This window comes from Heloderma suspectum, chromosome 3 (genome assembly GCF_057233095.1).
Source record: "Heloderma suspectum isolate Gila_16-S chromosome 3, 16-S_ref, whole genome shotgun sequence".
Lineage (NCBI taxonomy): Eukaryota > Metazoa > Chordata > Lepidosauria > Squamata > Helodermatidae > Heloderma > Heloderma suspectum.
Window position 1 is genome coordinate 318,190,001 of NC_139460.1, and position 27,959 is coordinate 318,217,959.

At 46.9% G+C, this 27,959-nt stretch overlaps 1 protein-coding gene across 2 annotated transcripts; it reads right to left on the reverse strand.

Annotated features, from left to right (window-relative positions):
* Positions 1-27,648, reverse strand: LOC146351601 (histidine-rich glycoprotein-like). 2 transcript variants are annotated; one of them, XM_084847624.1, is made up of 7 exons: positions 27,379-27,648; positions 19,913-20,023; positions 18,188-18,275; positions 13,805-13,971; positions 9,310-9,423; positions 3,371-3,460; positions 1-994 (listed from the first exon to the last, which is right to left on the reverse strand). In XM_084847624.1, the coding sequence occupies exons 1-7, from the start codon at positions 27,580-27,582 to the stop codon at positions 119-121; spliced, it is 1,650 nt and encodes a 549-aa protein (XP_084703750.1). In that variant the 5' UTR covers positions 27,583-27,648; the 3' UTR covers positions 1-118. The 2 variants fall into 2 exon arrangements, with proteins under 2 accessions (XP_084703750.1, XP_084703751.1); XM_084847625.1 differs by having other exon boundaries at positions 1-354; positions 27,379-27,625.
* Between the last annotated feature and the right edge of the window lie 311 nt (positions 27,649-27,959).

The following is a 27,959-nucleotide window of genomic DNA, read 5'->3' on the forward strand; positions in this document are numbered from 1 at the left end:
CTGTATATAGATATTTTATTTTTCTAGGTGACACCTCATGGGAATATACCACGTGACCAAAGTCAACAGAGTTACATGTTTAGGCATTACAGACATTTTCATTTAAAGGAAATGCATTTCACTCTGTAATGGACTGTGATGGATATAAAGACAAAAGGCCTGGTGGCGGCTCATATTTAGGCTTCCCTGGACATGACTTTGATCCTGAGAAAACTTCAGGAAATGGCTGAGCTACTGGTTTCTTGTGTACGTGTCTGCCAGGCAAAGTGGGCTCCTTGTGCCTTCCATGTGGACCGTCTGGATGGTACAGGAAATTTGCACCAGGAGCTTGAAGGACATCATGTTGACCCAAAACTGGAATACGATAGATCGAATCAACTTTGATGTCATGGAAAGAATGGCGGTCTCTGAATGAATCATGCTTTTCTGAGGAGCCTCCACCTTCTCTTTCATTTGAGGTGTTGTTACACCTGCGGCCATGATGGTAGCCCTGACAGCAGCCATGTTTGTGAACCCGTCGAAGTGATGGATGATCACGGGGCCCATCGGGAGGGGGAGGAGGGAGACTATGCGGGCTGTGAGGAGGTGGGGGAGTTGGAGGCCCAACAGTAGGCAGGGGATGTTTACTAGAAGGAAGAAGTTGTGGGCCACCAGGGGGTGGAAGAGGGTTATGAGGTCCCGCAGGAGAAGGAAAGTCAGGATATTCTTTTTCGTCCTGTTCAGAGGAATTGTGGTGGCCTATGAGCCCTGTAAGACCATGGCGAGAATGGTCAGGAGGTGGTGGATATCTATAACCATGGCCATGTCTATGCCTATGATTGTGCCCGCAGCCATGATGGATGTGGTGCTGAGGATGCTGATGGTGATGATGATGCCTGTGTGATGGACCAGGTGGTGGATATCTGCATCCATCCCCAGACACGTTGCAATGATGATGGCGTTTTCCTGAATCATGGTGGAAGTGACGGTCATGGTGGAAGGGAAACCTGCCATACTTTCCGTGAGCAAATCAACGGGACACATCCACCATTGAAATGTGCATGAAACATGCGTGAGAATTGGAAACAAAGGAAAACTGAATTAGTCAGAAGTCCTTCACAGGGGATCCATCTTTATTGCACCTGTGAATGTATCCAACCAAAATCTTTATGGCAGTACCTCTCAGTCCTTGAATTGTGGTCTGCTATTACAGTCACCATATGGCGTTGGCTTGAAACAGCATTCCTGGGATGTTCTCTCCATGCCGCCGCTTGTGGGGCTTGTGCACCACTCTCCCTACGATTCTGATCCATGCCAGTGCCACACATTTCAGATGTTGATTGGTGCTGGCAGAGCCCAGGTATCAGGAGGATGGTACACTTTACCGTAGCCTGCCCAGGTTACAACCCCATTATTATATTTGCCTGTATCTATGTACCTACTGTGCCGATCTTGTGAGATTTGCTGGAGCCAATCAGAAGCAGTATTAGAATAAAACAAGCAATACTCTGAGCTGTGCCCCAGACCCTTCTCTAGAACAGGGAGTGGGTGCATGTGCAGTTAAACTAGGACTTGTAATTTGAGACAGAGAGATTTGTGCTTCCCTATGTGACATGCTCTCTCAAGAACTACCAGTCCCAGAATGCCTTGTGCATAAGCAGAAAGGAGGGACAACTGATAGGAGGGACAAAGCACCATCATAATCAGGGACATTGATCACAGGGACAGTGGGAACCAGCGCTGCTGGTAGTATTTAAAGCAGCCTTCCCCAATTGGTGGCCTCCAGATGTTTTGGAGTTGGACTCAAACTCCCAGCATTCCTGACCATAGGCCATGCTGGCTGAGGCTGATGGGAGTTGTCATCCCTAACATCTGGAGGGCATCAGGTTGGGGAAGGCTGATTTACTGGCTCAAAACATGTGAATTAATATCTAGTTCAAACACCATACTGGCTGGCTGTAAGGGGAGATAATTCATTATTCTGCAATGAAATAGACTAACAACACCAACAAAGCTTTAAAATGAATTACTCTATTTATAGACTGGTTGCAGCCACATTGGTCTATTAGAATAAAAAATAAAAACATCGACAGGATAATACCTTTAGGAAGCAATTCTGTGTCCCCCAGATAGTGTCTGGGGTGACATGAGATTGTTCAGTTTCCTGGCTCCAAGCTAGTAGGTAGGGCTCTGAGCTCAGAACCAGGAAACTGCACCCCCCTTCCCCTTGTAGCAGGCGCAGAGAGAACTGTGCTGGCTACCTCTCCTCGCTTGCAAAATGGAGTGCAGAGATGGGGAAAAGGAGGCGTTCCCAGGGGCGGGGAGGAGACTGGGGACTTGGGGCTACGAGGTATCTCCAGCTGTCCTCAGCCTCCTTCCTTTCCGCTCCCCAAAATCTCCGTTAGGCAGGAGAAATTGCTCGTCTAGCTAAAATGCAGAGCAAGAGGCACGGGCATCTCCTTCTCTGCATTGGATACTTGCAAACCTCCGAGTTCGGAGGCTTACAAGTACCCAGGGTGCATCCCATAGGACTGTGCCCTTCATCTGTTAATACAAGATAGTCTACTCCCTAGGGTGGCCGTGTGTCCTCTTTTACAGGGACAGTCCTCTATTTGAAGGGCTGCCGGAGGACCATGTTCTGTTGGAAGGTGCCCTCTGTTTGAAGGGCTGCCCTGCCCAATTCCAGTTTAAAGATAGAAAACCATCAGAATTGTTACCCATCAATAGTTAGCACCTGGACACCAAACTAAACAAGTAGGCACACAGGTCTCCTGGTCACAGTCTTCTGCACCATGGTGAGATGTACTGTATTTCATTTTAAATTATAATGATTAGTTCTAAATTTGCATCTATACATATCAAAGAGCATATGCAAATTTGTGTCATCTCTTGGGGATGCATTTCTGCTTTTTTGCCAGTTCGTAAATGGCCACCCTACGGTTCCCTGGGCAGCTGCAACGTTCACATACAAACATTCTGTGCCACCACACCGGCTTAGTCAAGAGGATCAGACGTTCCACTGCAGTAACTGGAGTACCAATTAAAGTTACGCTGGCTGGTTGGATGGGTTGCTGTGCTTTGTTTATACCAGAACATCTCTGATGCAATCGTCATAATATGGCTTCGCTTATAACCTTATATTTTATTTCTTCTTCTCTATTTTTTCAAGTGCCGAAGTGGCACTGGAGGTGGTCGAGGCGGGGATAACATTGGTTTTTCTTGGATGTCTGTTTTTCAGGCCACTTGGCAAACCATTCTCAAAACTGAGGAGAGCATTTGGTATTCTGCGATTCATTTCCATGCTGTCCACTAACATCCTTGCCTATAATGCACATACTTTCCCATATGGTAGCAGAAACATTGCAACAATAGGATTAAATTGTCCACTTACGCGAATACCGTAGATTTCACATGCCTCTACTTCAACGCCATTGGGGTCATTTGTGTCTTTAACTACTTTTCCTGTACAGAATCCCATGTACTACAGAGAAAAAGGCAACAACAACATCTATTTGTGCCCCTGTGGTCCAAGACTGGATGCTGCAGATACTCCCCTGGGGAAGCGGGAACAGCAAGTCCTAGCTTTTATGCTTAAGCTTCATTAACTTAATGAAGTTAATAGTTCGAGTGTTGGTTCTTGGTTCGAACACTTGGTTCGAGTGTTGGACTGGGAACTGGGAGATCCAGGTTCTAGTCCCCACTCAGCCATGGAAGCTCCCTGGGTGACTTTGGGTCAGTCACAGACTCTCCGCCCAACTGACCTCACAGGGTTGTTGTTGTGAGGATAAAATGGAGAGGAGGAGTATGATAATGTAAGCCGCCTTGGGTTCTTTGCAAGAGGAAAAAAGGTGGGATATAAATGCAATAAATAAATAAAATATTTGTTTGTATTTATTGTGCCCTGGAAGAAGGAAAAAGTGTTAAAAACGCATCGAGCTTTCTCTCCCAGCAATTGCTGCCTTCCCACTTTCTTTTCCTCCTGTCTCTTGGGATCCCTTCTGCAGCCACCAGTCCAGAGCACTGGTTTTCAGTGATACAAATTTGGTCCTCAAGGCCCCATCAGTGGGGCCTGACCCACAGTGTGCCTGGGAAAGGATAAGGATAAGGCAAGCATGGCTTAATCTGGGCCAGAAATCACATTGGGAACTTGTGGACTGAACCCTAGAACTTGATTTCTGTCTGTCTGTCTGTCTGGAGATTTCTACTCTCTGCCTTTCTAGTACCTAAGCACCACTCACAGCAGGTTACAAATTCTGTTTGCACAGTGGCCAACCAGATGCCCCAATGGGAAGTCCACATGCAGATCATGAGTGCAATAGCACCGCTCATGTTCCCCAGCAACTGGTAAACAGAGGCATATTACCTCCAATACTGTAGCTAATATTTTGCTATCATGACTAGTAGGCATTGACAGCCTTATGCTCCATGAGAAACCCTGATACCATATAAAGCCATGATGCAATAACTGTAAAACCATGATACAATATAAAACAATACATTCAATAAAAATACAAACAAACTATAACAACTGAGTAAAAATATGAAGACAGAGACCACAGGCAAAACATAGCTTTAAATAAAGCATCAGCCAAAAGCCTGCCATAATATAAATGTCTTCACCACCCAGCAAAAGGACGTCAGAGTAGAGACTATTCACACTTCATAGGACAAGGAATTCCATAATATTGGTGCAGCCACTGAGAAGAACCTATCGTCACCATCAATCATGCCTCCACTCTAGTTGGGACACAGAGTCAGACCTCTGCTTCTAATCTTAGGGAATGGGCAGGTTGGTACAGGAGGAGGTGATCCCTCAGGTATTCTCAGCCCAAACCATATAGGGCTTTAATGCCAGAATGCGGCCCTAGAGCATAAGCAGTAACAACTAAGCGTACTCACTGAGACATGAGCATGTTGAGAATGCATGTCCATCATGTAAATATGGCCCTACTTAGGCAACATCATACCTTCTAATGTTTAACATATGAAAAAAAGACATGCTTGTAACACCCCAATACTCATACCAAGGAGCATAGACTAAGGGGACCCACTGACACCATCACACATTGCTGAAGGCTCTATTGTGCCTATTATATGCTTGGATGTTTGTTCTTTTGGTTCAAGGTATACTAGAACTATTTGGCAACCTATGCTTGTATAGAACTTTAAAGGGAGATTCCGGTGTGAAACAGCTGAATGAGAACTTATCAAGATGTTTGATTCTATCCATTTGGGCTTGAACTGAGACGATGGTTTCCTGACCCACTACCAGTCCAGGGCTCTACAGCCCAGCCCCTCCCACCCAATCAAATAACCACCCAGAGAGTGGCAGGTGATCAGTACAGGGGCAAACATATTGACCCATATTGGCACCTTGTCATCATGGACATGCTAGGGTCCACTCAGGCTGATGCTGCTCACTGTAGGGCACCCGGCCAAGCATGTGCATGATTACAGATGATTATTTCATTATTTTACCTTAAAAATATAGTATCCTTTTCTATAACAAAATGGTGTTTACTCCCAAATATATGTGTTAGCATCAGGCCAGCAGAAGCAACCTCCATTTTATTCCTGTACTCATGATGGCGCTATCATTTAGAGGAGTTTAAAATGTGAAACTGCGCATATTCAGAGTATTGTTTTTTTTTAAATCAGGGTTGGCAAATAGTTCTTGGTTTTTGCTCTAATATATCAGGAATATAGAAGCAGTTGTAATGCATGGGATAACTGGTGGTGCAGGGGTGGGGGGTGGGAAGAGAAATGTTAGTTTTGTGCTGAAGTAATACGCATGGCTGACTAAAGGCCCCATTAAAGACCATCAAGTCCAGGGTAGGGATGTCCTAAGGATGTCAGAGAATTCCGCCACGGATTCCAGTGAGGCTGGATTCATTAGAATCTGCCCCCCCGGAATCTGTGGCGGAACGGCTTCCCGCCCCCCCCTGCGAAATTACCCCGCGACGGAACTTACCTGGGGCAGATGCGGCAGCGGCTTTGGCAGCGGCGACTTGTTTCCCAGCTGGCCATGGCCGGGCTGCTGCGGCCACCATTTGCGTCTTTGCACGCAGCCATGATAGGCTACGTAAGTATTTACGTAGCCTATCACAGCAAAGAGCAGGGGCGCAAATGACGTAGCGGCCGCCATTTGCGTCCCTGCTTTTTGCCGTGATAGGCTATGTAAATACTTACATAGCCTATCACGGCTGCTTGCAAGGATGCAAATGGTGGCCGCTACAACGGCCGCCATTTGCGCCCACGGCAGCCTGGCTGTGGCCGGAAGTCCGGCTGCAGGCAGCCCCGGCCAGCGGCTCTGCGGAGCCGGCCAGGGAGGATTCCAGGGGGAGGGACAGAGCGCCACCCCTCCGCCACGGATGTCCCTGCGCAGAGCCAGGTAAGGGATTCGTACATCCCTAGGACTCCAGGTAGGGTTGGCGGAGAATTTCTCCCCGAAACTTCGGGGGGCCGAGCACCAACGTGTTTGGCCCCCCGAAGAAATTTCAGGGAGAAATTCTCTGCACCCCCCCGCCCCCCTCCCCCGGGACGGGACTTACCTTTCCCGAATGTCCCTCCCGGCGGCGGGTCCCGGTGGCGGTTCGTCGGGTCTTCGTCAGGGGCGGGGGCGGCAGCCGATCTTTCGACCGGCTGCCGCCGCCACCATTCCAATAAAAGTAAAAAAAACAACAATACGCCCCCGTGATAGGCTACGTGACGATTAACGTAGCCTATCACGGCTAGATTTGCAAAGTCAGCCGTGATAGGCTACGTAAATCGTCACGTAGCCTATCACGGGTGACTTTAAAAAAAAAACAACGCGTACGGATAATGGCGGCCCCCATAGGGAGCCGCCATTCCCGTTCCTTATTTGGTTGCTGTAGTCTACGTAAATCTTTATGTAGACTACGGCGAAAATAAGGGCAACGCTATTTGCGTTGCCCTTATTTTCGCCGTAGTCTACGTAAAGATTTACGTAGACTACAGCGACCAAATAAGGAACGCGAATGGCGGCTCCCTATGGGGGCCGCCATTTGCGTACGCGCTTTTTTTTTTTAAGTCGCCTGTGATAGGCTACGTTAATCATCACGTAGCCTATCACGGGGGCGTGTTGTTTTTTTTACTTTTTATTTTGCGGCCGGGCGAGGCGAGGCGCCTCCTCCCCAGCCTGAATTTCAGCCAGGCAAGGCGGGAAGCCTCCCCCCCAGCCTGAATTTCGGCTAGGCGAGGCAGGAAGCCTCCCCCCCCAGCCTGAACTTCGGGGGGAGAGCAGCGAAGCGCCTCCCCCCCACCGCGAAAAGCTGCGAGACCAGGTAAGTGGCTTTCGTGCACTCCTACTCCAGGGTCTAAAATTACCTTGCTGCACCACTGCCCACTACAGTTGTTACTGAACGTAGCAAGCAAAGGATGATTGTGTTAACACCAATTAATGCTGTTGTCATGAATGGTTACTGTGCTTATTTTTCTTACATTTAAGTTTTAAATCAGGGGTGTTGTTCCCTAGATGGCCATGCCCCCTTCCCCGGCTCCATACCCTTTTTCCTGACTTCCGATCATTTGGTGGTTTCTCGGGTTTTTGTGCAGAGGCCCGCCCTGCCCATGCTCCATTCTAAAAGGTTGAACTGGCAGTAACAGCTTTAAGCTAAAATATGATGGGTTTTTTTTGTATTTTGCCCCCACATCTTTTGGCTTGGGACCCACCCAGTACTGGAATGCGGCCCCCAAGAGCTTCTCCGAACTGGAAACCAGCCCTCTGGAAGAAAGGATCTGAACTCCTGCTTTAACTGAATTGTCACAGACTGTTCTTTTTACAGTTTATAACCAAGGCTCCATCTATGTGGAAATGGAATGAGAAGCGCTTTCTGGTTATATCTGGATTTTCATGAAATTGCTTTGGTCTGTCAGGGGCACACAAAGAAAGAAAAGCAGAGTATACACTACCTAAAAACCTACTTTTATGGGTCACACAGCACATACTTCAGGGTTGGGTGGGCAGAGTAGAACTGAATGTCATCAACCCCATAGGTGCTGCTCAGCGAATGAGAGAGGCTTGTTCCCCGCCCCTGTCAACACTCCCCTGCTCAGGGAAGTTTACTGGAAGTGCTGAATTAAGCCCTTATAGTTTTCCCCACACCTCTCTGCTCTCATCCACAATTGGGATATTGTGAAAGATTAAAAGATACTGCACTATTGTGAATGCGAAAAACAGGCTACATAATCTAAATGGGTGAAGCAACTACTATGTTATTGTAAATGCTTGAAACAGCACTACTGCGCTATTCTGAATGGGAAATACAGGCTACAGACAGTGAATGGGGAAAGCAGCTACTGTGCTATTGTAGATGCTTGAAACAATACTGTTTCAATACTTTGATACTGTGAATGGGAAAAAGAGGCTAGATATTGTGAATGGGAAAGCAGCCCTACTGCAAATGAGGACAAAGAGGGAATAGGGGGAGGAAAGGGGGCGGCCCCACCCCTTGACAAGGTCACAGAAACAGGCACACCCAGGATTTAATGTGGAGGGACAAGGCACACTGCAGAGGAACTGCATGGAGGCACGTTTAAGGAAAAAAGATGCACTGAAAGAACTTTCCAAAAATGCGCCTTTTCCAGAGGGAAGCTGTGGGCTGGTGTTGCTGCGGATTGGCAATAACGTCACCTGTCATGAATGACCCTGATGTGCTCTCGCTCCACATGAAATCAGCCGTGTAGATTGGGCCCAATTACCTAGGGACAGTTGAGGAATTCCATCTTTGTGGATTCCGATTTAAAGTGACCTGATCTATACCCGGACTAATTTGTATGGAGTGATCTTAGTTATCCAAGTGCTTTTGCACTTCCTGAAAGTTTTGACACGGTTCTCAGCTTAATAAAGTATCAAAATCTATTTTAAAAATGTATGTATCAAAAGAAAAAAGGATTTAGAAAGGAGTTGAGAGGAAATGCATGTAAAATGTATGTGTGAATTTTCATGCGGATCTTTTAAAAAAATTGAAGTTATTGAAGCAGACTGCCACCTGTCAGGGATGCAGTATTTGCATCCTGTATTGCAGATGCTGCATTGGGCAGGAGGCTGGACTAGATGACCTCCAAGATTCCTTCCAGCTCTAGCGTACTATGTGACTCTAACCACTTTGGGAGTAAGGGCAGGCAAATCTATCTTTGTAGCCTTGGAACACATCTTTGTAGCCTTGGAACACACAAAACTTCTTAAATTCTGTTTTTAATCCAATTATTAATTACGGTTCAACTGCATGAGAGTTTGCTCTCTGCAATGCACTGGTAGTTTTGCCCCCTAATTCCATATTCATTAGACCCCTTTAGCTCTCTCCTTACCGCGTATCTGTCAGGTAGAAATTCGCATTCTGACACATCTGTTGGAGGAGTGGTTGTGGGGCAGGTGGCCTCCTTTATGGTAAATTCAATGATATATACAGTACGATCAGCTACCTGCATAGGACAGACCACACATGAGAATCAAGAGAATTAGCAAAGGCAATTAAAAGATTTGGCAATTCATTCATTTTATTCATTTATTACATTTCTGTACAATCCAACAGCCAGAGCTATCTGGACAGTTCACAAAAAACAAACCCCTGAAATACAACATGATAAAACATTATATAAAACTGTTAACATACAAACATTTAAAAACGATTGGAAACAGCTAAAAACAATTTACAATAAAATACCAGGACCCAATAAAACAACCAACAAACCTTAGAAAGCCCCATCATATGCTGTCAGATGCCTGAGACTGGACAAAAGTCTTCACCTGCCGCCCCAAAGATAACAATGATGGTGCCAGGAGGGTCTCACTGGAGAGATCATTCCACAAGGGCGGGGGGGGGGGACACCACCAAGAAGGCCCTCTGACTTGTTGCCATCCCCCGAGCCTCCCAACGATGTGTACATGGCAAATGTAACCAGCTGAACTAAAATGGTTTCCTCCAACAAACCCTGGGAATATACTTGTCAACCATGCTGTGCCTTCAAAAGCTTCCTGATACACAGAAAATGTAGATGAAAGCTTTTAGGGTGGCCGCGTGTCTTACTTTACAGGGGACAGTCCTGTGTTTGAAGGGTTATCCAGTCCAAGTCTAGATTCAAGATAAAGAACCATAAGACGGGAGAGAAGGGCCCTTGAAGTTGCACCTGGACAGCAGACTGAGCAAGCACACAAGTCACCTGGTCACAGTCTTCCCCACTATGGCAAGGCGTACTGTATTTCTATTTAAACCATAGTAATTATTTTCAAATTTCCATCTGTCTGTCTGTCTGTCTGTCTGTCTGTCTATCTATCTATCTATCTATCTATCTATCTATCGGGAAAGCTTCACCAGTTTAATTTTTCACATACCAGGCAGCTGATAAAAGCACAGGAGCAATGGGACCAGTAAACAGGGGCAGCTCCATCTTTCTGGGGGCTCCGGGCAAAATACCCTCTGGTGGACCCCCTCTCTGTTGGAGGGACCTCGTGAGCTTACCTGGCAGCAATGTTGGGCAGTAGCAGCATGCTCCAAACAGACCGGGTAGCTGGGAGCTGCCATTTTAATTTCCCACAGTGCCCCAGAGTGATACTGCATTGGAGGCATTGTGGGAAATTAAAATGGTAGCTAGATGCAGCCACAAGGGCAGGTGTCGGCAGTGGGCCCTGCCAGGACGTTGGGTCCTTGGCACCTGCCCGTGGATCCCAGGTGCTGCTGCTGGCCCATGCAGGAAAAATTGTGGCATCTACTGATGGGTGCTCCCCCCTATCTAATTCAGAATTCATTTTTAAGAGCTAATTCAGCAGACATCTACTGGAGCGTTTCCCCCCTCCCCAGGTGAATTGTGAGTGGTGGACCCCTGTATGCTCCCGATGATGTCACTAGGAGCACACTAAGGCCTCAAGGCCTCTGTCTGCAGCCTGCAACCCACCCTAATAGCTGTGCTGGCAGGGGATGACACAACCATAGCTGGGTTGACCACAGGACTAAGGGGGCTGCAGCCCCCAGCCCAACACCTTTAGAGCTTTCAAATAAAAACAGTCTCTAGCCCTTGTAGAACTGAGATATAAGGCAAAATGTTCTGGTACATTTCAATCACTTTGTGAGAAATGGACAATTGTTTTTTCCAATCTTTTTTGTGAGAAATTAGCCTGCTACCACCTTTCAACGTATTTAGCCAATGAGTGAAGTCACAGCTATGATCGACAATTGGCCATAGTGGTAAGTAAAGAATGAAGACTTGCCTGCAGAAGGGACTTCCAGGTTCATTTTGAGCCCCCTCCCCTTTGGTTTACCCTCACAGAATAGTGATTACTGCCCATAGAAAACAATTTGGAAATCCAGAATTTTAGTGTAGCTCTGATTGGGCAGTACCATACCTGGCCTCAAATAGTAGGTAGCAGGAATAACAAGAGTTCATGTTCCTTGTGGGTCAGGTCTTATTTCATGCAAAAAAAACCCCCACCACCTTTTTTTTTGGCTGCATTGGTAACCATTAAAAAACACCCACCAACATAAATAAAGTCTGTCATTATACCCTTATTGGGGGTAGGGGTGGGGTGGGGTGGGGTGGGGCTGTTGCTGACCATGGGTTATTAGCACTGCTTGTTATACCCACATTGCTGGCAGGGAGAGTAGTGAATGACATCACTGCCGTGTAGTTCAGAGTTGTTATAGTCTGCTAGTAGTTTTTCTTTCTTCCTTTCTTTTTAGGGAAACACAGTTCAGGTGGTGGCGGCTGTGCGTATTTAATGAAAAGAAGGACAATTGCCTTCATTTCCTTCATTAAATATTTTCTGCATTTAATTTCTGCACTTTTTACAGTCCTCTCCCCCTGCACCATATCTACCATATATATATATATGGTATATAATATATGGTATATATTATATATATATATATATATATATATATATATATAGCTGAAAACCCACATAATACTCCATGCATCTGATAAAGTGGGCTACAGTCCCATGAAAGCATATGCAAGAATGCATTTGTTAGTCTTTAAGGTACCGCAAGACCTTTTTGTTTTGTTTTTGCTGTTAATAAAGTATATTTGGGTTGATGTTCATTCATGTGGGTGGGGCATATGAGAAGCAAGAGAATGTTCTTCAAAAAAATTAATGTTTAATATGAGTTATAAGAGTTGGTGTCCGTCTTCAGGCTCCCTAACCAGGGCATCTATAAGATGTTTCCAAGTGGAGTACTGGATGCATCTTGTCTCTGCTGCACGTGTACGTCAACGAGTGCACACAGTAATGCAATGCACAGATGGCCATTTTACATGGTAGAGAGGCTTATTATGAACATAGTGTAAGATAATTATGTTTTTCTAGTATAGAATTATATACTCTATTATCTTTACATTTTGCCTTTCCTCCAGGAACTAAAGATCTCCCAATTTTTACCCTCACAACAATCCTGTGAGGTAGGTTAGGCTGAGAGGTAGTGACTGGCCCAGATGATCCAATGAGAAATGGGAGGCATTTGCTGGTTCTCCTCAGGCAGCAAAATGTCATGGGCCAGTGCTGGCTGTGTATGTGTGTGTCTTGTTCAGCTGTTGTGTCTGAATAAGGCAGTTGAGTCAGTCTATGAGTGCATGTGCGTATGTGTGAGAGAGAGCACGCTTCAGCGTGTTTTTATGTTTTTGGTGTCTGTGTGCTGTATGGTGTAAAAGAAGAAGGTTGTGTTTGTATTTGAATTCTCTACCATGGAAGATGGATTAGCCTTTTGCTTCCAGGAAAGCATGGAAGATGATTTACGCTGAAACATGAAGCGAAAAAAGTTTTTGCATTATAATTGTACATTGTTGACTGTGTATGTGTGCGCATGTGCATAAATGTAATGTGTGAGTTCAGTATTGGGGGAAGAGTAGCTCCCCCCCACTACAGATGGCTAGCCTCTGGACCCATCATTGTTGTCAGGAGCGCCCTAGCGGCCTCTTTCAGTACACTCCAATAGCCAACTCAAGACACAGACGAAAGGATTCTTTTCAAGGCTTTAATCCTTTTACAACTTAATGACTCTTTCAGATGCTAATCACCAGCGACTAAGCAATGAACAGCAGAGTGGCCTATGCTCTGGGTAGGCAGTTGATCCCCATTTGAAGGAGAATCACTTGAAGACCCTGAACTTAAGGGCTAGGGAGAGATCCTCCCTCTTTCCCTTGGGTCCACGGGAGGCGGCCTTTGCTTGCGTGCCAAACGGGCACTACGCCTCCTTTCTGCGCCCTCCATCGCTCGTCACTCCCTGCGTCTGCGTCGAGCGTCTAGCAAGCCCCCCTCCCGCACTCTCTCGCTGCCAGGGTCACTATCTCTCCCAGGAATGCCAGCAGGAGGAATCTCTGCCAGCTGCTGTGCCTGTGAGGGATGAGCTGGCTCCTCTCCCACGGATTGCTGATCCTCCTCAGAATCAGAACTGCTCTGGGGTTCTATCGGCTCAGTTTCCACCCTGACAATTGTTTTAGGTATATGTTGTTGTTGTTTGTGTTATTTGTTTTATGTCATTATGTGAAAAGTGTTTATATTTTATATAATGTATTTGAATGGTTTTAAATTTTTGTGAACCACCCAGAGAGCTTCGGCTATGGGGCGGTATAGGAATATAATGAATGAAATGAAATGAATGAAATCATGGCCTTGATCCAGCCCTGAACAAAGCTGGAGAGCACTAGGGAAGGTTATCCCATATCATATTAACTGTGTGATGTTAAGCCTGACTGGAGGTAACTGGGTGATCACTGGTAACTTGCAAATGAGGCCCCGGGCATTCTGTGCTCCCAAGAAGTCCTCAAAAATCATTTTTATGAGATCAGAGATTAAGGGCACATTGATACATACCGCACTAAAGACTTTTTGGACTTTCTCCACCTTGAAATCGCGTGTTTCATTGCTCTCCTGATGGTATCTCTCCAAGATCCTGCTGGCTTTGTCTGCGTACTCTTCGCCATCTTCTAAGACTGTTACTCTTACTGGACAGTGCTTGCACTCATATAATTGTGGTGGAACTGTGAAAAGTGCGCAGTCATCAGCACTGTAACCCTCATTGCCCTGGATTATATTTGTGCAAACTGGAGCTGGGACAAACAATTCCAAAGTCCAGCAACATTTCAAAGTCTTGACCCCAAAATGCTGAAGTTCTAAAACAACACACACACAACCACGACCACCGGATCTTGTTCTCAAACTTTTGATTTGATGTTAACTCTTGTTGGTGATTCTTTAAAGCAGTGATGCTGCCTAATGAAATATGCATTGTTTAATCTGATTGCGATTTGTGGTGTTTCTTGTTGCAGAATTTGGATTTGGGAGGGGGTAGGGTACACACACTTATGGATGTCATCACCTCAAGTCAACAGACTTATTGCCCATGTTGTTATGTCACCCTAAACCATGGATTAGTGTAGGGGTGCAAAAAATGTGCCCCAGGCTGCATGCAGCCCACCAAGCAATTTTTGGCGGCCTGCCAGAATTCCCTTCCCTCTGATGATAGAGAAATAAGCAGTGGACTCCTTGGCTAGAAACCACAGCAGATGGGGTGACCGGGGCAGAGAGGAGGCTGCAGCCTCCCCCCCATCCCAGTGACCCTGAAGCACCCAGGATCACTGATTTACTTCTGCTGGCAATGGTAGTGGTAAAGCAGGGACCATGCCAGAGTCCCTGGGACAGGGAGAAGGGGTCTCCTCCCTTCCCCAGTGACCCTGAAGCAGATGTATGTGTCCCCCAACCCCAGTGTGTGTGTGTGCATGCATGGCCAGGAGGAGGACCTCTAGAGCTTACTTCCCTTGATTCTGAGACTGGCTTTTGTTTAAACTGAACAGAAGTTGTGTTAAACCACGATTCCTGTTTTGCATGAAATTGGAAGCTGTGCTTTAACAAAAGCAAAAGTGGAAGCTGCCCAAGGGCTGAATTCTAGTTTGGATAAGCACTGGGGACTGCATTCCTGTGGTGGGTGGGGCCAAGGGAAAGGGGCGGGGACAAAATGTCAACATATTTTAGCTTAAGGCTCTTACTGCCCAGTAACTGAGCCTCCGAAGAGGCATTTTAATGTTTTAGATTGAGAGGGAAAAATGGCACCAGAGCCAGGAAACAACCAAAAGCTTGCTGGTTGGGGGGAAGGGGGTGGAGGCAAGACCCCGTGGGGAGCCCCAGAGGGCCAGATCTGGACACCAGGAGGGCCAGATCTGAATCCTGGGCCTGATGTTCCCCACTGCTGGCTTAGTATGATGTGCAGATGAAACTGTCCGCAGTGTGGCTCCATGCACATGTGTGGATAACATGACCCAATGCACAGAGCTAATTGCAAGAGCCTAACCCACAAAATCAGTGTCGATGGCATGGGAAAGACCCAGTCCACTGGACCCCCACGGCACGATTCACATCCTACCTCCCTGCCTTGCCAGGACCATGGGATCGCAACGAGCTGAAGTGGCTCTCGGCATCCTTGTGACTGGTCATTGGTTTAGGGAGGAAGCTGGTTGTTCAAATCCCACCTGTGCCCCTGGGTCACTGGATGACCTTAGGTGAATCACTGTTCTCTCAGTCTGAGTCTTTCTGCCCTGCCCCCTCCAACCCCCCTGCATTGTTGGGATGACCTTATTTATAGGGTTGTTGTGAGGCTTATTCATATAATACATATGAAGTGCTTTGATTGATCAGAAATTGCTATAGAAATGCTAAGGAGGAAGGAGAGGGTTATGCCTCTTGGCTGAAGAGGTTGCAGCTCCAGCAGTAACCTTTACATATGGCTCATTCTTAATTCATTGTACTGTGTGTCAGAAAGAATTATTACATGACCAAAAGAATTGGCTTTCCACTGGGGAGTTGCAACACATAAATGGGTCACAACCTTCCTGTTTACCTGTCTTTGCCTGTTGAAGCCGGTCTGCCCTTCTCTCCCCTTCCTCTGCTGTTTCCCCCATGTTGAAGTAAACTCCTCAGGGCAGGCAAACACCATTAGGACCAGTGCCAGGTTTGGTGGGGGCCTTGGTGCCCACTGCTTGGTGGGCCTCTTGTGGTCGTTAATACATCCCCCCAGGTGAGCCCCCTTCCCTTCCCTCCCCTTCCCTTGAGGCAGAAAGGCATAGCAACCGTGGAACAGCTGGTCTACCTGGCAAGGCCTACTGCTGGCATCCCCCATTTTAATTCCCCCACAATGCCTTGGGACGCTGATGTAGCTGCGTTGGTGTAGAGGAAAACCACCGGAAGACTATTGTATATAGAGGAGATAGGAATGGTGTGCCACAGTTGTTCCTTCTATTCCCATGTCTCCTAGAAGACCTTAAAACTTAGGCCTCCTTAAGGCCCTTGGCTTGAAATTTATGGAATTTATTCTCCAAAGTCGGTTGCAGGTGGGGATGGTACAGCCTTGGAATGCGGGAGGATGTCATAAACAATGGAGCTGGATGGTGCAGCGTTGGAATGCGAGAGGGTACCATCTGGCTACTGTCCACTCACTTTGGCTAATCTTTTGAGTGGTACTGCCATGAAATACATCATCATGAGACTTAAGCACAACAGGTGTGATTAATTGAGGTGCTGCCCTAGGTGGCACGTAGCAGTCAAGAGATTAAGGTATAAAAAAGCCTGGTGCTTCTGCCCAAGAGGAGCTTCGATGCAGACCTGACTGGGAAGATGCTGCATATTGGCCGCAGACTGGGGTCTCCTCCTTGTTGTTCCCTGGGGCTCCCGACAACTGATTGAGGACAGCTTGCTTGGTATTGTATATTCTTCTAGATATCCTTTTGCCTGCTTTAAATAAAATCCTTTGACTTCAACACCCTGTGGGGCTGTAGAGAGCATTCAGGGTATGCAGTGGGCCCTCCTAAGGGTTCACCCCATCGACAACTTCTGCACTGAACCCCGACAAGGCATGAGTGCCATGCACATTAATGGCACCATAGAAATATATACAAATTCTTGAGAGAAGGTTACAACAGCTGGGATTGTTTAGCTTGGAAAAAAGGAGGGTAGGAGGAGACATGATAGAGATCTCCGCATGGTGCGGAGAAAGTGGATAGGGAGACATTTTTCTCCCTCTCTCAAAATACTAGAACCCGGGGTCCCATGAAGCTGATTGGTGGGAGATTCAGAACAGATAAAAGGAAGCACTTCTTCACACAGCGCAGAGTTAAACTATGGAATTCACTACTGCAGGATGTAGTGATGGCCACCAGTTTGGATGGCTTTCAAAGGGCATTGGACAAATTCCTGGAGGAAAAGCCTATCAATGGCTACTAGTCCTGATGGCTATGTCCTGTCTCCAGTACCAGAGGGAGTTAGTCGATGTACTTTAGTTGCTGGGGAACATAGGTGGGAGGGTGCTGTTGCGCTCATGCCCTGCTTGTGGGTTCCTGTTCGACAGCTGGTTGGCCACTGTGTGAACAGAATGCTGGACTAGATGGACCCTTGGTCTGATCCAGCAGGGCTCTTCTTATGCTCTTATGTTCTTAGATTGTAGCAGCAGTGCTACAACCAACTTTGGGCAAAGAAGGGGAGTGTGGGGAGAGAGACAGGAGAACAGCTAGAAAGATGGTGAAGGTGAAAATAAAATACAAAATGGCTGACAGCTGGGTCTGAAGTTGCAGGCTGGTGTTCAAGGTGCATCTTGGGTTTAGAAAGGTTGATAGCAGCTTTACCCAACCTGGTGCCCTCCGGATGTATTAAATAACAACTCCCAACATCCACACTGGTTGCGGATAATGGGTGTTATCCAACACATTGGGGGGCACCAGGTTGGAGAAGGCTGACGTATAGAACGTCTCATGTAAGAGCAGCCCCTTTTTGTCCCAGGGGATGAGCCTCACTTCCCTCCACCTGTACCTGTCTCTGCATCCCTGATTCTCTCCAGCATTGCCCTTTCCCCCGTGCTTCAGCTGGATTGCGTGCTTAGCTTTTAAAAATTGTGCATTTATACATTTAAGAGAAAACCTAGTGCTAACTGTTGTTGTTTTAAAAAGCTTTAAAGTGGGAAAACTGTTCTAGGAAGGAGCTTTGTGGCATAACACACACACACACACACACACACCAGTCATCAAAGCCTCCAGGGAGCATCTGCTGGAAACGGCCAGAACAGCTTTCCCCTGAGAATAGTCTGGGAAAGAAGTTTGTACATCTGATGACCATGTAGTGTGTAAGCTGCAAGAGCCCAGTGATTTTAACCTACATTTGTATTCTCTCTGAGTTATCCACCACTTCACTGCTTCATTTACAAGATGCAAATACCTGGGCTCACAGTGCAGTTGTATCCGTACAGCTTCTCTCTCTTGAAAAATCGGTCTACAGATATGACAGCTTTACACTGCCCAAAGTCCTGGAGAAGACCAAAAAAAAAAAGGACAAAAAAAGAGAAAAGAAACAAGTTTTACTTTGAAAGGTGTGCACACACACACACACACACACACAATCCAGGAAGGTACTTTTTCCAGTGGATAATATTTGGGTGCTGGTTTACTACTGCAGCAGAGCCTCGTGTGGCGCAGAGTGGTAGGCGGCTGTATAGCAACCAAAGCTCTCCCCACGACCTGAGTTTGATCCCAGCAGAAGCTGGGTCCCAGGTAGCCGGCTCAGGTCGACTCAGCCTTCCATCCTTCCGAGGTCGGTAAAATGAGGACCCAGCTTGCTAGGGGGAAAGGTAGTCATGACTGGGGAAGGCAATGGCAAACCACCCCGCTATAGTCTGCCACAAAAACGCTAGCGCAAGCGGCGTCCCTCTAGGGGTCAGTAATGACCCGGTGCTTGCACAGGAGGAACCTTTCCTTTTTACTACTGCAGCAACTGTAAGTATTTATTGTTGAAAAATAAAATAAAATATTGTTGCAGCAGCACACTGCAGGTTAGTAGGATGGGTGGAGGAGGGAACATTTCTGTGCTCTCAGATCTCTGGGTTGGGACGTGATTACTGACCAGGGATGTGCCAGCTCCGATAGGAGCACACAGGTAACCCAAGAAGCATGTGCTGTATGTAAAAAGTTGCCTGCTCTGATTGCTACTGCATCTGAAGGGCCAAACTACATGTGATGTTAAATGTATTAAATGGGTCTTTGCATCTAACCTGGATTTTTTTTTTTAAAATTCAAATTGCATCAGCTGCGGGAAGTGATAGTTAATGAACTGAGAGAAGGTGTGCAGGGTGGGGTGGGAAATGTAACTCCTTCCTAATCCAGAGGAAAATCCCTCTACTGAAGCTGGTATTGGCTTGGGTAGATGGGAAACCCATATTGCAAGGGTGCACAATCTGTTTAGTCCTGAGGGCCACATTGGCTGTCTGCTGGGGTGGTAGCCACACATATTTATTTATTATTTGCAAGATTATATCTATCTATCTAGTTTATTTGTGATATTTATATACTGCTAAATATAATACAGTTCCTAACCAGTTCTATATACATGCACTCACATACAACTCTCTCTGTCTCTCTGTCTCTCTCTCTCTCACCCCGCCCCCCTACTCACACACTTTTCTCACTCACACTCACCCCAGCAGCATCAGATCTTGGTCTTGCAGCAACAGCATCAAGGTACTGAAGCCCCCCCTCCCCCTCAATGTAATGGCTACAAAAGAGGAAAAATACTCTAGGAACAGGCTCTGTGGTTTGTGACATGGAGCAGGAAACTCTTTCCTGGAGTGTCCCAGAAAGTAGGCAGGAACTTTCAAACATTGCTTTGTAGGATGCTCTAGAAACTGATCCCAGAGTGTTTTTTCTCCCCCACACAATTTTTTTTCAGCAGCTGCAAATGTTGGGGATCTGGATACTGCCATATAGGGCTTGGGAGGCGTCCTGGAGCCTGCACTTTTTTGCACCCCTGCCATATAGGCATCTAATGACGCAAAGATGCATTAACATCATGGCGTAGTTTGGCCCTGAGTTTCAAAAGCACCACTTTCCTCATAGGAGGAGAGCGTCAATGGTATCTGTGACTGGAAGGAACAGAGATGCTGTTACTTGCCGTATTGCGGTAGAACTGCCGGTGTCCACAAGATGACCAGTGTTTCCTGGATAATACAGGGCATTCCGTCTCCAGCACATCCAGAGTTACGTACACGATGGATGCATTGCTCTGAAAGGGGTGATGGTGGAGAGAAAGGCAACAAATGCAATTAGGTTTCTGTAGAACAGGGGTGCAGAACAACAAATGGGTGGGAGCCAAATTGCCCCCCGCTGGGCCCTCAGTGGGCAAGATAATGACAGTGGGTGTGGCCTTTCTCCAGCTGGTGCTGGGAGAACCCGCTGCTCCTCTCAGCACTGGCTGAGGCCCTGCCTTTGTGCAGAGGCAATAGCAGGGATTCCTCCAGGAAGAGGGACTTGGAGGCTAAACCCCGCCCACTGGAGGAACCCAAGGAAGCTCTATGGGCCAGACTCAGAATCCCGTGGGCCACATTAGGCCCATGGGATGGAGGTTCCGCATCCCTGCCATAGAAGATGTTTTTGCTGAAGGAACAGGCAGATTTGTTTAAATACTAAGCAGTTTTTCTACAGTCTAGCCCAATTTCCAGCATCCAGTCCTTTCATCTTAGTTCTGTGCAATCCAACCATTCTTGCCTGATGCTGCTGTGATGAAATGGCAATGGTAATGACAACTTTATGCTAGAACTGAAATGAAAAAAACCCAACAACATTAAAATTTTGCAAAATTTCAGAATTCACATTCAAATATTTTTTTGGGGGGGATTTCAAAGATATTCAAATTTTACTTTTAAAACATGTCACTGAGGGATACTTTTACAACAACTGCATGTTACATTTTGTTGAGAGGAGGAACCATACCTCAGAGATACAACACATGCTTTACATGCAGAAAGTCCCAGGTTCATGCCTGGCACCTCCAGTTTAAAAGGACCTAATGGAGCCTGGAGAGCCTGCCGCAGCCAGCCAGCCAGCCAGCCAGCCTTTTTCCGTTTTGTTTTTACCTGTTGGTGGCTCCTTCACTTCTTATCCCAGCCCTGCTGGCAAAGGGAAGCGCCATGGCAGCTGGCTGGGAACAGCTGCAGGTCTCACGGTGCACCGTTTGAAAAGAACCTCCTACTCAGGTTTTGAGCAGCAGCAATCTCAACTAATCAGACATTGACTTTGGAGGGATGTGTCCAGTGAGGGCCCAGGAGCACTGACGGGGGCAGTCTTTACATCACTCGTTGGCTACGTTTTTATAAAAGTTTTATCTATTGGTTCAGATCACTCCTACTCAAAACTTAAAGCGGAGGTGGGGGGAGAGCGATGGAGTTCTTTTCAAATGATGTGCAACCCCTCCCGCCATGATGCTTCCATTAGCCAGTGGGGCTGGGCTAGGAGGAGGAGGAGTCATGGCCGCCTTCAAGGGGGCCATTTGGGGGCCATCCTGGACTGGGGCCCTGGTACCATGCCCTATGGCCACGGCCCTTGGGTTTTTGTTCTTTAAAGATTGCTTTGTACTTCTGCAGATCTTGGTACTTCCTAGCGTGGCCATGTGCTCTACTTTTCTGAGGACAGTCCTCTCTTCCAAGGTGCCCTCTCTTTGAAGGGCTGTCCAGTCAAGTCCATCTTAAAGATGAAGACCCATCAGAAGGGAGAGCAGTGCATGGGCCTTGAAGTTGCCCATCCCCAGCACATGGACAGTAGACTGAGCAAGCACACAGGTCACCTGGCAGGGGTCACAGCCTTCCCCACTATGGTGAGATATATTATCTTTCTACTTAACATTGTATACTTATTTCTAAATTATACCTACAAAGTTGCATTTAAAAATTCTACACAGGTCTGTGTCCTCTTTTTCGCTGATGTGTAAGTGGCCGCCTTAGGTTTCCCCCAAGCATGCTGACACCTTTCTCTTGTTTCTCAGTGGCCTCATTCTAGCTACAGTCCTGTTGGCACTTACCAGCTGAGTTTGATATTAGTGGGAAAAATTAACAATTTCAGAGCTTTTGAGAAAACAAAATGCCTCGGAGACTATGTAGCTGTCATAGGTATTGAAAAAAAGAGCAAACATTAAAATGTCAGACTTTTGTTCTTTCTCCCAGCAACAGGCATATCCAGACTTATTAAAAAGTTAATAAATTATTAACAGCATTATCCACCTCCATTACCTACAGTATTATTTGATGTGTATAACAGAATCCTTGATCTTCTAATCATGATGTGGTCTTTGGCACTCCATTACTCTTCCAAATGAATTTCTTTACAGTTGACCCTTTTAAGGCTGTGATGGCAAAAAGGCTGTCAATTGGGGAGCCCAACTCTATGTATGCTTTGAACGAACTAACAAATTATTTGGACTCAGGCTTCTAGTAAATTAGAATTTTTGCAAGCATGTTTGAGCAGCACCAATTCATGCTGTGCTGGTGGCTGCTTCCCCACAAATAAAAGGCATGCATGAATAGGAACTTCTTGGGCTCCTTCACAGGGAGCTTTTATTTGTGATTGCTCACTCACGGAAGTTTGCGGGTCGTTTTCATGATGTTATCAACCTCCAGGGCACATCCAGAGGCATTTCCTGGTTATTCCATCTCAAAAAGATCCGGAACTAATGAACTATCTTTTTTAACTCGGAATGTTACGTGATTAAAAGAGCCACTAGATGGCGCCATTTCATTGAATTCTATGGAATCTTGAAAACTAAAATCTTCTTGTCTCGGCAATCATGCGGTTGCTGTCTGGGAGCCCGCAATAAATGCGGAAAGGCTCCACAACGGGAGAAGTGCGGGAGTTTTCTTTAGTGTAAAGGCAACCCCTGTCAGCATGTCACAGAATGGTCTCGTGAAAGTGTCCCCACCAGATAACATCACCAGTTTTTAGTACACCCTCAAAAAACCCTGTACAAAATGAGAAAGGAATCCGAGGAGCAGAAATGCCAAAGAAATTCTTCCCGCTCAAATGTAGGGATGTTAGAGAATTCTGCCACAGACTCCAATGAGACTTCTCCCGGAGTCCATGGCGGAATGGAGCACTCCCCCGCGCCACCCTGCGAAATTTTCCTGGGACAGACTCTACCTGGTGTCGGCCGGTCCGGTCCGTCCGCTGCCCCAGTCTGCGGCCGCCATTTGCCTCCCTACTTTAGCCGTGATAGGCTACGTAAGTATTTACGTAGCCTATCATGGCTAATGCAGGGACGCAAATGGCGCCCACTGTGCCATTTGCGTCCCTGCTGTTTTCATGATAGGCTATGTAAATATATACGTAGCCTATCATGGCTAACGCAGGGACATTATGCCATTTGTGTCGCTACTCTTTGCCGTGATAGGCTACGTAAATATATATGTAGCCTATCATGGCTAACAAAGGGACGCAAATAGCGGCCACTATGCCATTTGCGTCCCTGTGTTAGCTGTTATAGGCTATGTGTATATTTACGTAGCCTATCACGAAAACAGCAGGGACGCAAATGGTGTAGCAGCCACCATTTGCGTCCCTGCTCTTTGCCATGATAGGCTACGTAAATATATATGTAGCCTATCATGCCTAACGCAGGGAAGCAAATGGCGCCCGCTATGCCAGACGCCATTTGCGGCCGCAACCCGGCAGCGGACGGAAGTCCGGCTGCAGGTGGCCCTGGCTGGCGGCTCCGCAGACAACACAGACCGGCCAGGGAGGATTCTCGGGGGAGGGAGAGAACGCCTCCCCACCACCACGGATGCCCCGGACCGGAACGGGGTAAGTAATCCGCCCATCCCTACTGAAATGTGCTTGCAAAAAATGAACATGTATTTATTTCTTTATAAAATGTATTGATCATGTCTTTGCCATGAACACTCAAGTGTTATTACAACAAGGGAGACTTGCAATAAAAGGTTGCAATATGGACCAATGGAGGCTGGTGGCTCTGATGTCAGTGGGGTGGTGAATCAGAGCACATTCCCAACCCACTGACATTGGAGCTACCAGCCTCTATGGGGAGTGCCGCTTTTCAAGATTCCAGCTACTTCATTCTATTCCCCATCCCCTGCCTTGGAGCATCTCTACACCAGCCTGAAATCCTACATTTAAAACAGGGCTTTCTGCTTCCGTTTTAAATGCAGGATCACCACGGATTCCCTTTACACGTGCTTCCTCCCCTGCTTTCCCCCCTTCTTCCCTCCCCATCTGAGACTTCCATATGTTTCATTATACAGCCACTAGATGGCACTGTGGTTTAGCGCCTCTCATTGCAGCTTTTCCTCTTTTCACAAGGGAACTCAAGCGGAACTCAAACGCTGTAATTTGATAGCTCATGATCTCGGATCTTTTAAAAAATGGTAAAAAGGTCATTTAGTGCGGGAGACGCCCTGGAGGTTGATGACATCATTTAAAGGACCCACAAACTTCCATGAGTAGCCAAACTCAATAACAAGATAAAAGCTCCATATGAAGAAGCTCTTGGTTTCTCATCCCCCCCCCCCAACAATCAGTCATCGTTCTTTGGTCACCCAGCACCCTCATATGGCTGTTTTGTGTGTGTGTGTGTGTGTGTGTATAATCTCTGCCCCATTAAGGTTTTTTTTTTTTTGTATTTTTGCAAGTTTGGGGTTTCTGTGATGTGTAAGTAGACACCTTAGGTTTTCCCCAAAAATTCTAAAACAGATCTGTGTCCTCTTTTTTGCTGATGTGTAAGTGGCCACCTTAGGTTTTCCCCAAGCATGCTGACACCTTCCTCTTGTTTCTCAGCGGCCTCATTCTGGCTACAGTCCTTTTGGCACTTACCAGCTGAGTTTGATATTAGTGGGAAAAATTAACAATTTCAGAGCTTTTGAGAAAACAAAATGCCTCAGAGACTATGTAGCTGTCATAGGTACTGAAAAAAAGAGAAAAAAGATATTTCCGTCTTGTGGGTGGGTGGTGCCATTTTGGCTCCCAAAAACACACTCCCAGCCCAACCATTGAAAATAGAGGGAATGATGAACCCCAGCAGTGAAAAGTAGCAATAACGTGAAACAGAAAATGACAGTGCAGAAATTAAAACCATCTAAGTCACACAAGAGAATCAAAATGTTTGCAACTTTGCACCAGAACAATGAAAATAAGATGCCTCTGGACTCACCCTGGCATGGCTGAGTCTGGAGTTGTACACCACCATGGAGAATGCCCTATGTATACTTAGTAATTTTCCCACCCCAGCATTACCAGTTACAAGTGCTCTTGGATGATGTAGGATTTGTGGAGGGGAAAAGGTATAAAATGATTTAATTTGGCATGCTAATAATTAATATTATTCCTTTGAAATTCATCACAATATTTAAAGGTCGAGACCCTGGTGGGTGGGTGGAATGCCGCAATCACTGGGGCATTAGATCGGGTGGCTCCGAAACGCCCTCTCCCCCTAAACAGGGCTCGGACTGCACCATGATTCAATCAGCAGTTACGAGCTCTGAAACAGGAGGTGAGATGGCTAGAGTGCCGGTGGTGGAAGTTTCGCTCCAAAGACGATCAGACACGGGCTAGAGCTGTATCTTCAGCCTATCACGTGGCAGTGAAGGCAGCAAAAAAGGAATATTATGCTGCCTCTATCGCGTCTGCAGAGTGCTGTCCCAGGAGGCTATTCCCAGTGGTCCAGAGCCTGGTCAGTCCAGTGGCTCCGGAACCGCTGGAGCATTCTAAGGCCTCCTGTGAGGCCTTGGCAAGGCACTTTGCAGATAAAATTGATCAGATTAGGAGTGTTACTCCGCGCACTGTGGATACAGTTAGTGAGCAAGAGGCGGCCTGTGGCAAACTGGTTTTGTGGGATCGGTTCCAGCTTCTTCCTCCTGATGAAGTGGACAAGGTGCTTTCATCTGTAAGGCCAACCACCTCCTTACTTGATCCTTGCTCATCTTGGCTCATTATGGGCTGCAGAGAGATACTGGGTGAGGGGATCAGGGCAGTGGTGAACGCCTCCCTTGAGGAGGGAGTGATGCCATCAGCCCTCAAGGAGGCAGTGATAAGACTGCTCTTAAAGAAGCCCTCTTGGATCCCCAAGTTCTGAACAACTTTCACCCAGTCTCGAATCTGCCATTTTTGGGCAAGGTGATTGAGCGGGTGGTGGCGATGCAGTTGAAGGCACACTTGGAAGAAACCGATTATCTAGACCCATTTCAGTCGGGCTTCAGGCTTGGGCATGGGGCAGAAATGGCCTTGGTCGCCTTGGTGGATGATATGAGGAGGGCTCTGGATAGGGGTGAATGCTCCTTTCTTGTTCTCCTTGACCTCTCAGCTGCTTTTGATACCGTTGACCACGGTATCCTCCAGGACCGCCTGGAGGGGTTGGGCATTGGAGACACCGTATTGCGGTGGTTCCGGTCCATCCTCTCCGGCAGGTACCAGCGGATAGCACTGGGAGGGGAGGTTTCGGACCCGTGGCCACTCACTTGTGGGGTGCCACAGGGTTCTATCCTCTCCCCGATGCTATTTCACATCTATGTGAAGCTGCTGGGGGCTATCATCAGGACGTTTGGGGTGCGGTGTCATCAATATGCGGATGACACGCAGCTCTACCTCTCATTCAAATCTTCACCAAGGTTGGCCGTAGAATCCCTGTCAGCTTGCCTGATTAAAGGCAGCTGCCGGCGAGATCACATCACTCCAGTGCTGAAGGAGTTGCACTGGTTACCAGTTGTTTTCCAGGCCAAATTCAAGGTGTTGGTTTTGACCTTTAAAACCCTATATGGTTCCGGCCCAGCCTATCTTAAGGAGCTCCTCCAGCAACACCAGACAGGCCTCTTAACAAGATCAGCCTCGGATGGCCTTCTCTCTGTCCCATCAGCCAGGACAGCTAGACTGGTGGGGACGAGGGAGAGGGCCTTTTCTGTGGTGGCCCCCACTCTGTGGAACTCCCTCCCTAGGGAACTCCGCCATGCCCCCTCTTTAATGAGCTTCCGCCATGCATTAAAAATGTGGTTGTTCAGGCAGGCATTTGGGTTGGGTTAGGGTATTTTAGAAAATGTTTTTATTGTAGAATTTTATTGTTTTAAACTGTTTTATTATATGCTTGTACATCGCCCAGAGTGGCTGGGTGACCAGCCAGATGGGAGAATGAATGAATGAATGAATGAATGAATAAAGGCATATTATGTCCCACTGAAAACCTGCAGCCATATAATTGGCTGGTGGTATTAAATAAATATATTGATTTATTTTGTGGTTAAACCCTTACATAACGTAAGCTGTGGTTGGCGAATTAGACTGCAGAAGATAAATAAGGCCAGCTCTATGGAAGTGGCCCAATACAGAGTCCATTTCAAGTCAGTGGACTGATACTAGTTTATGAAGCAGCTTTTCCTCCCCCAGTTCCTCCCCCATCTTATCCGATCTCAGAAGCTAAGCAGGGTCAGGTCAGCCCTGGTTAGTACTTGGATGGGAGACCGCCTGGGAATCAGGCTTCCTGCATTGAGTGGAGGTTGGACTCTATGGTCTTGTATGCCCCTTCCAGCCCTATGATTCTATGGAATCTGAAGATAACATCACCAATGAGCCAGTCACAGCAATGGGACTTACCATACGTTGTACGTGAGCATCGGCGATACGCAACAGAGTGAAAATGTAGCCATCCCTGCGATATTTATTGATCAAGTCGAGGGCCACCTCTGCATCTTTTTCTATTTCTACATCATTGCAGTCTGCAGCAACCACAGAGGGTTGGCTTTGGGCATTAGAGCAGAACAACACTGTAATAAACACAACAGTGGATAGCAGCTCCATTTGCGCTACACTATGAAATGACTTCCCCACCTCACCCCTTCTGTGTTCTGCTGAGTTTACATCAGAAAAGCCAGAGACACCCAGGTTGATGCTCCAGAGGACAACTTTTTTTTATAGATACAGGCTCAGTGCCATGAAAGCCATTTGCCTTGATCCCTGGTTAAGAAATGCAAACAGAAAATGAATGATTTATGGGGCAAACAGTGGAGGAAGAGGATCAAAAAGGGAGACCAAAACCTGAACATCATGCAAGTCGGTAGGAATAACAGGTGTGACCCAAGTGGCACAAAGGGTAGATACGTTGCCACATGGGCCCACTGGAAGAATAAAGGTGTGGTCTTTCGTGCAGTTGGCTAAAATAACAGGACCATATATGG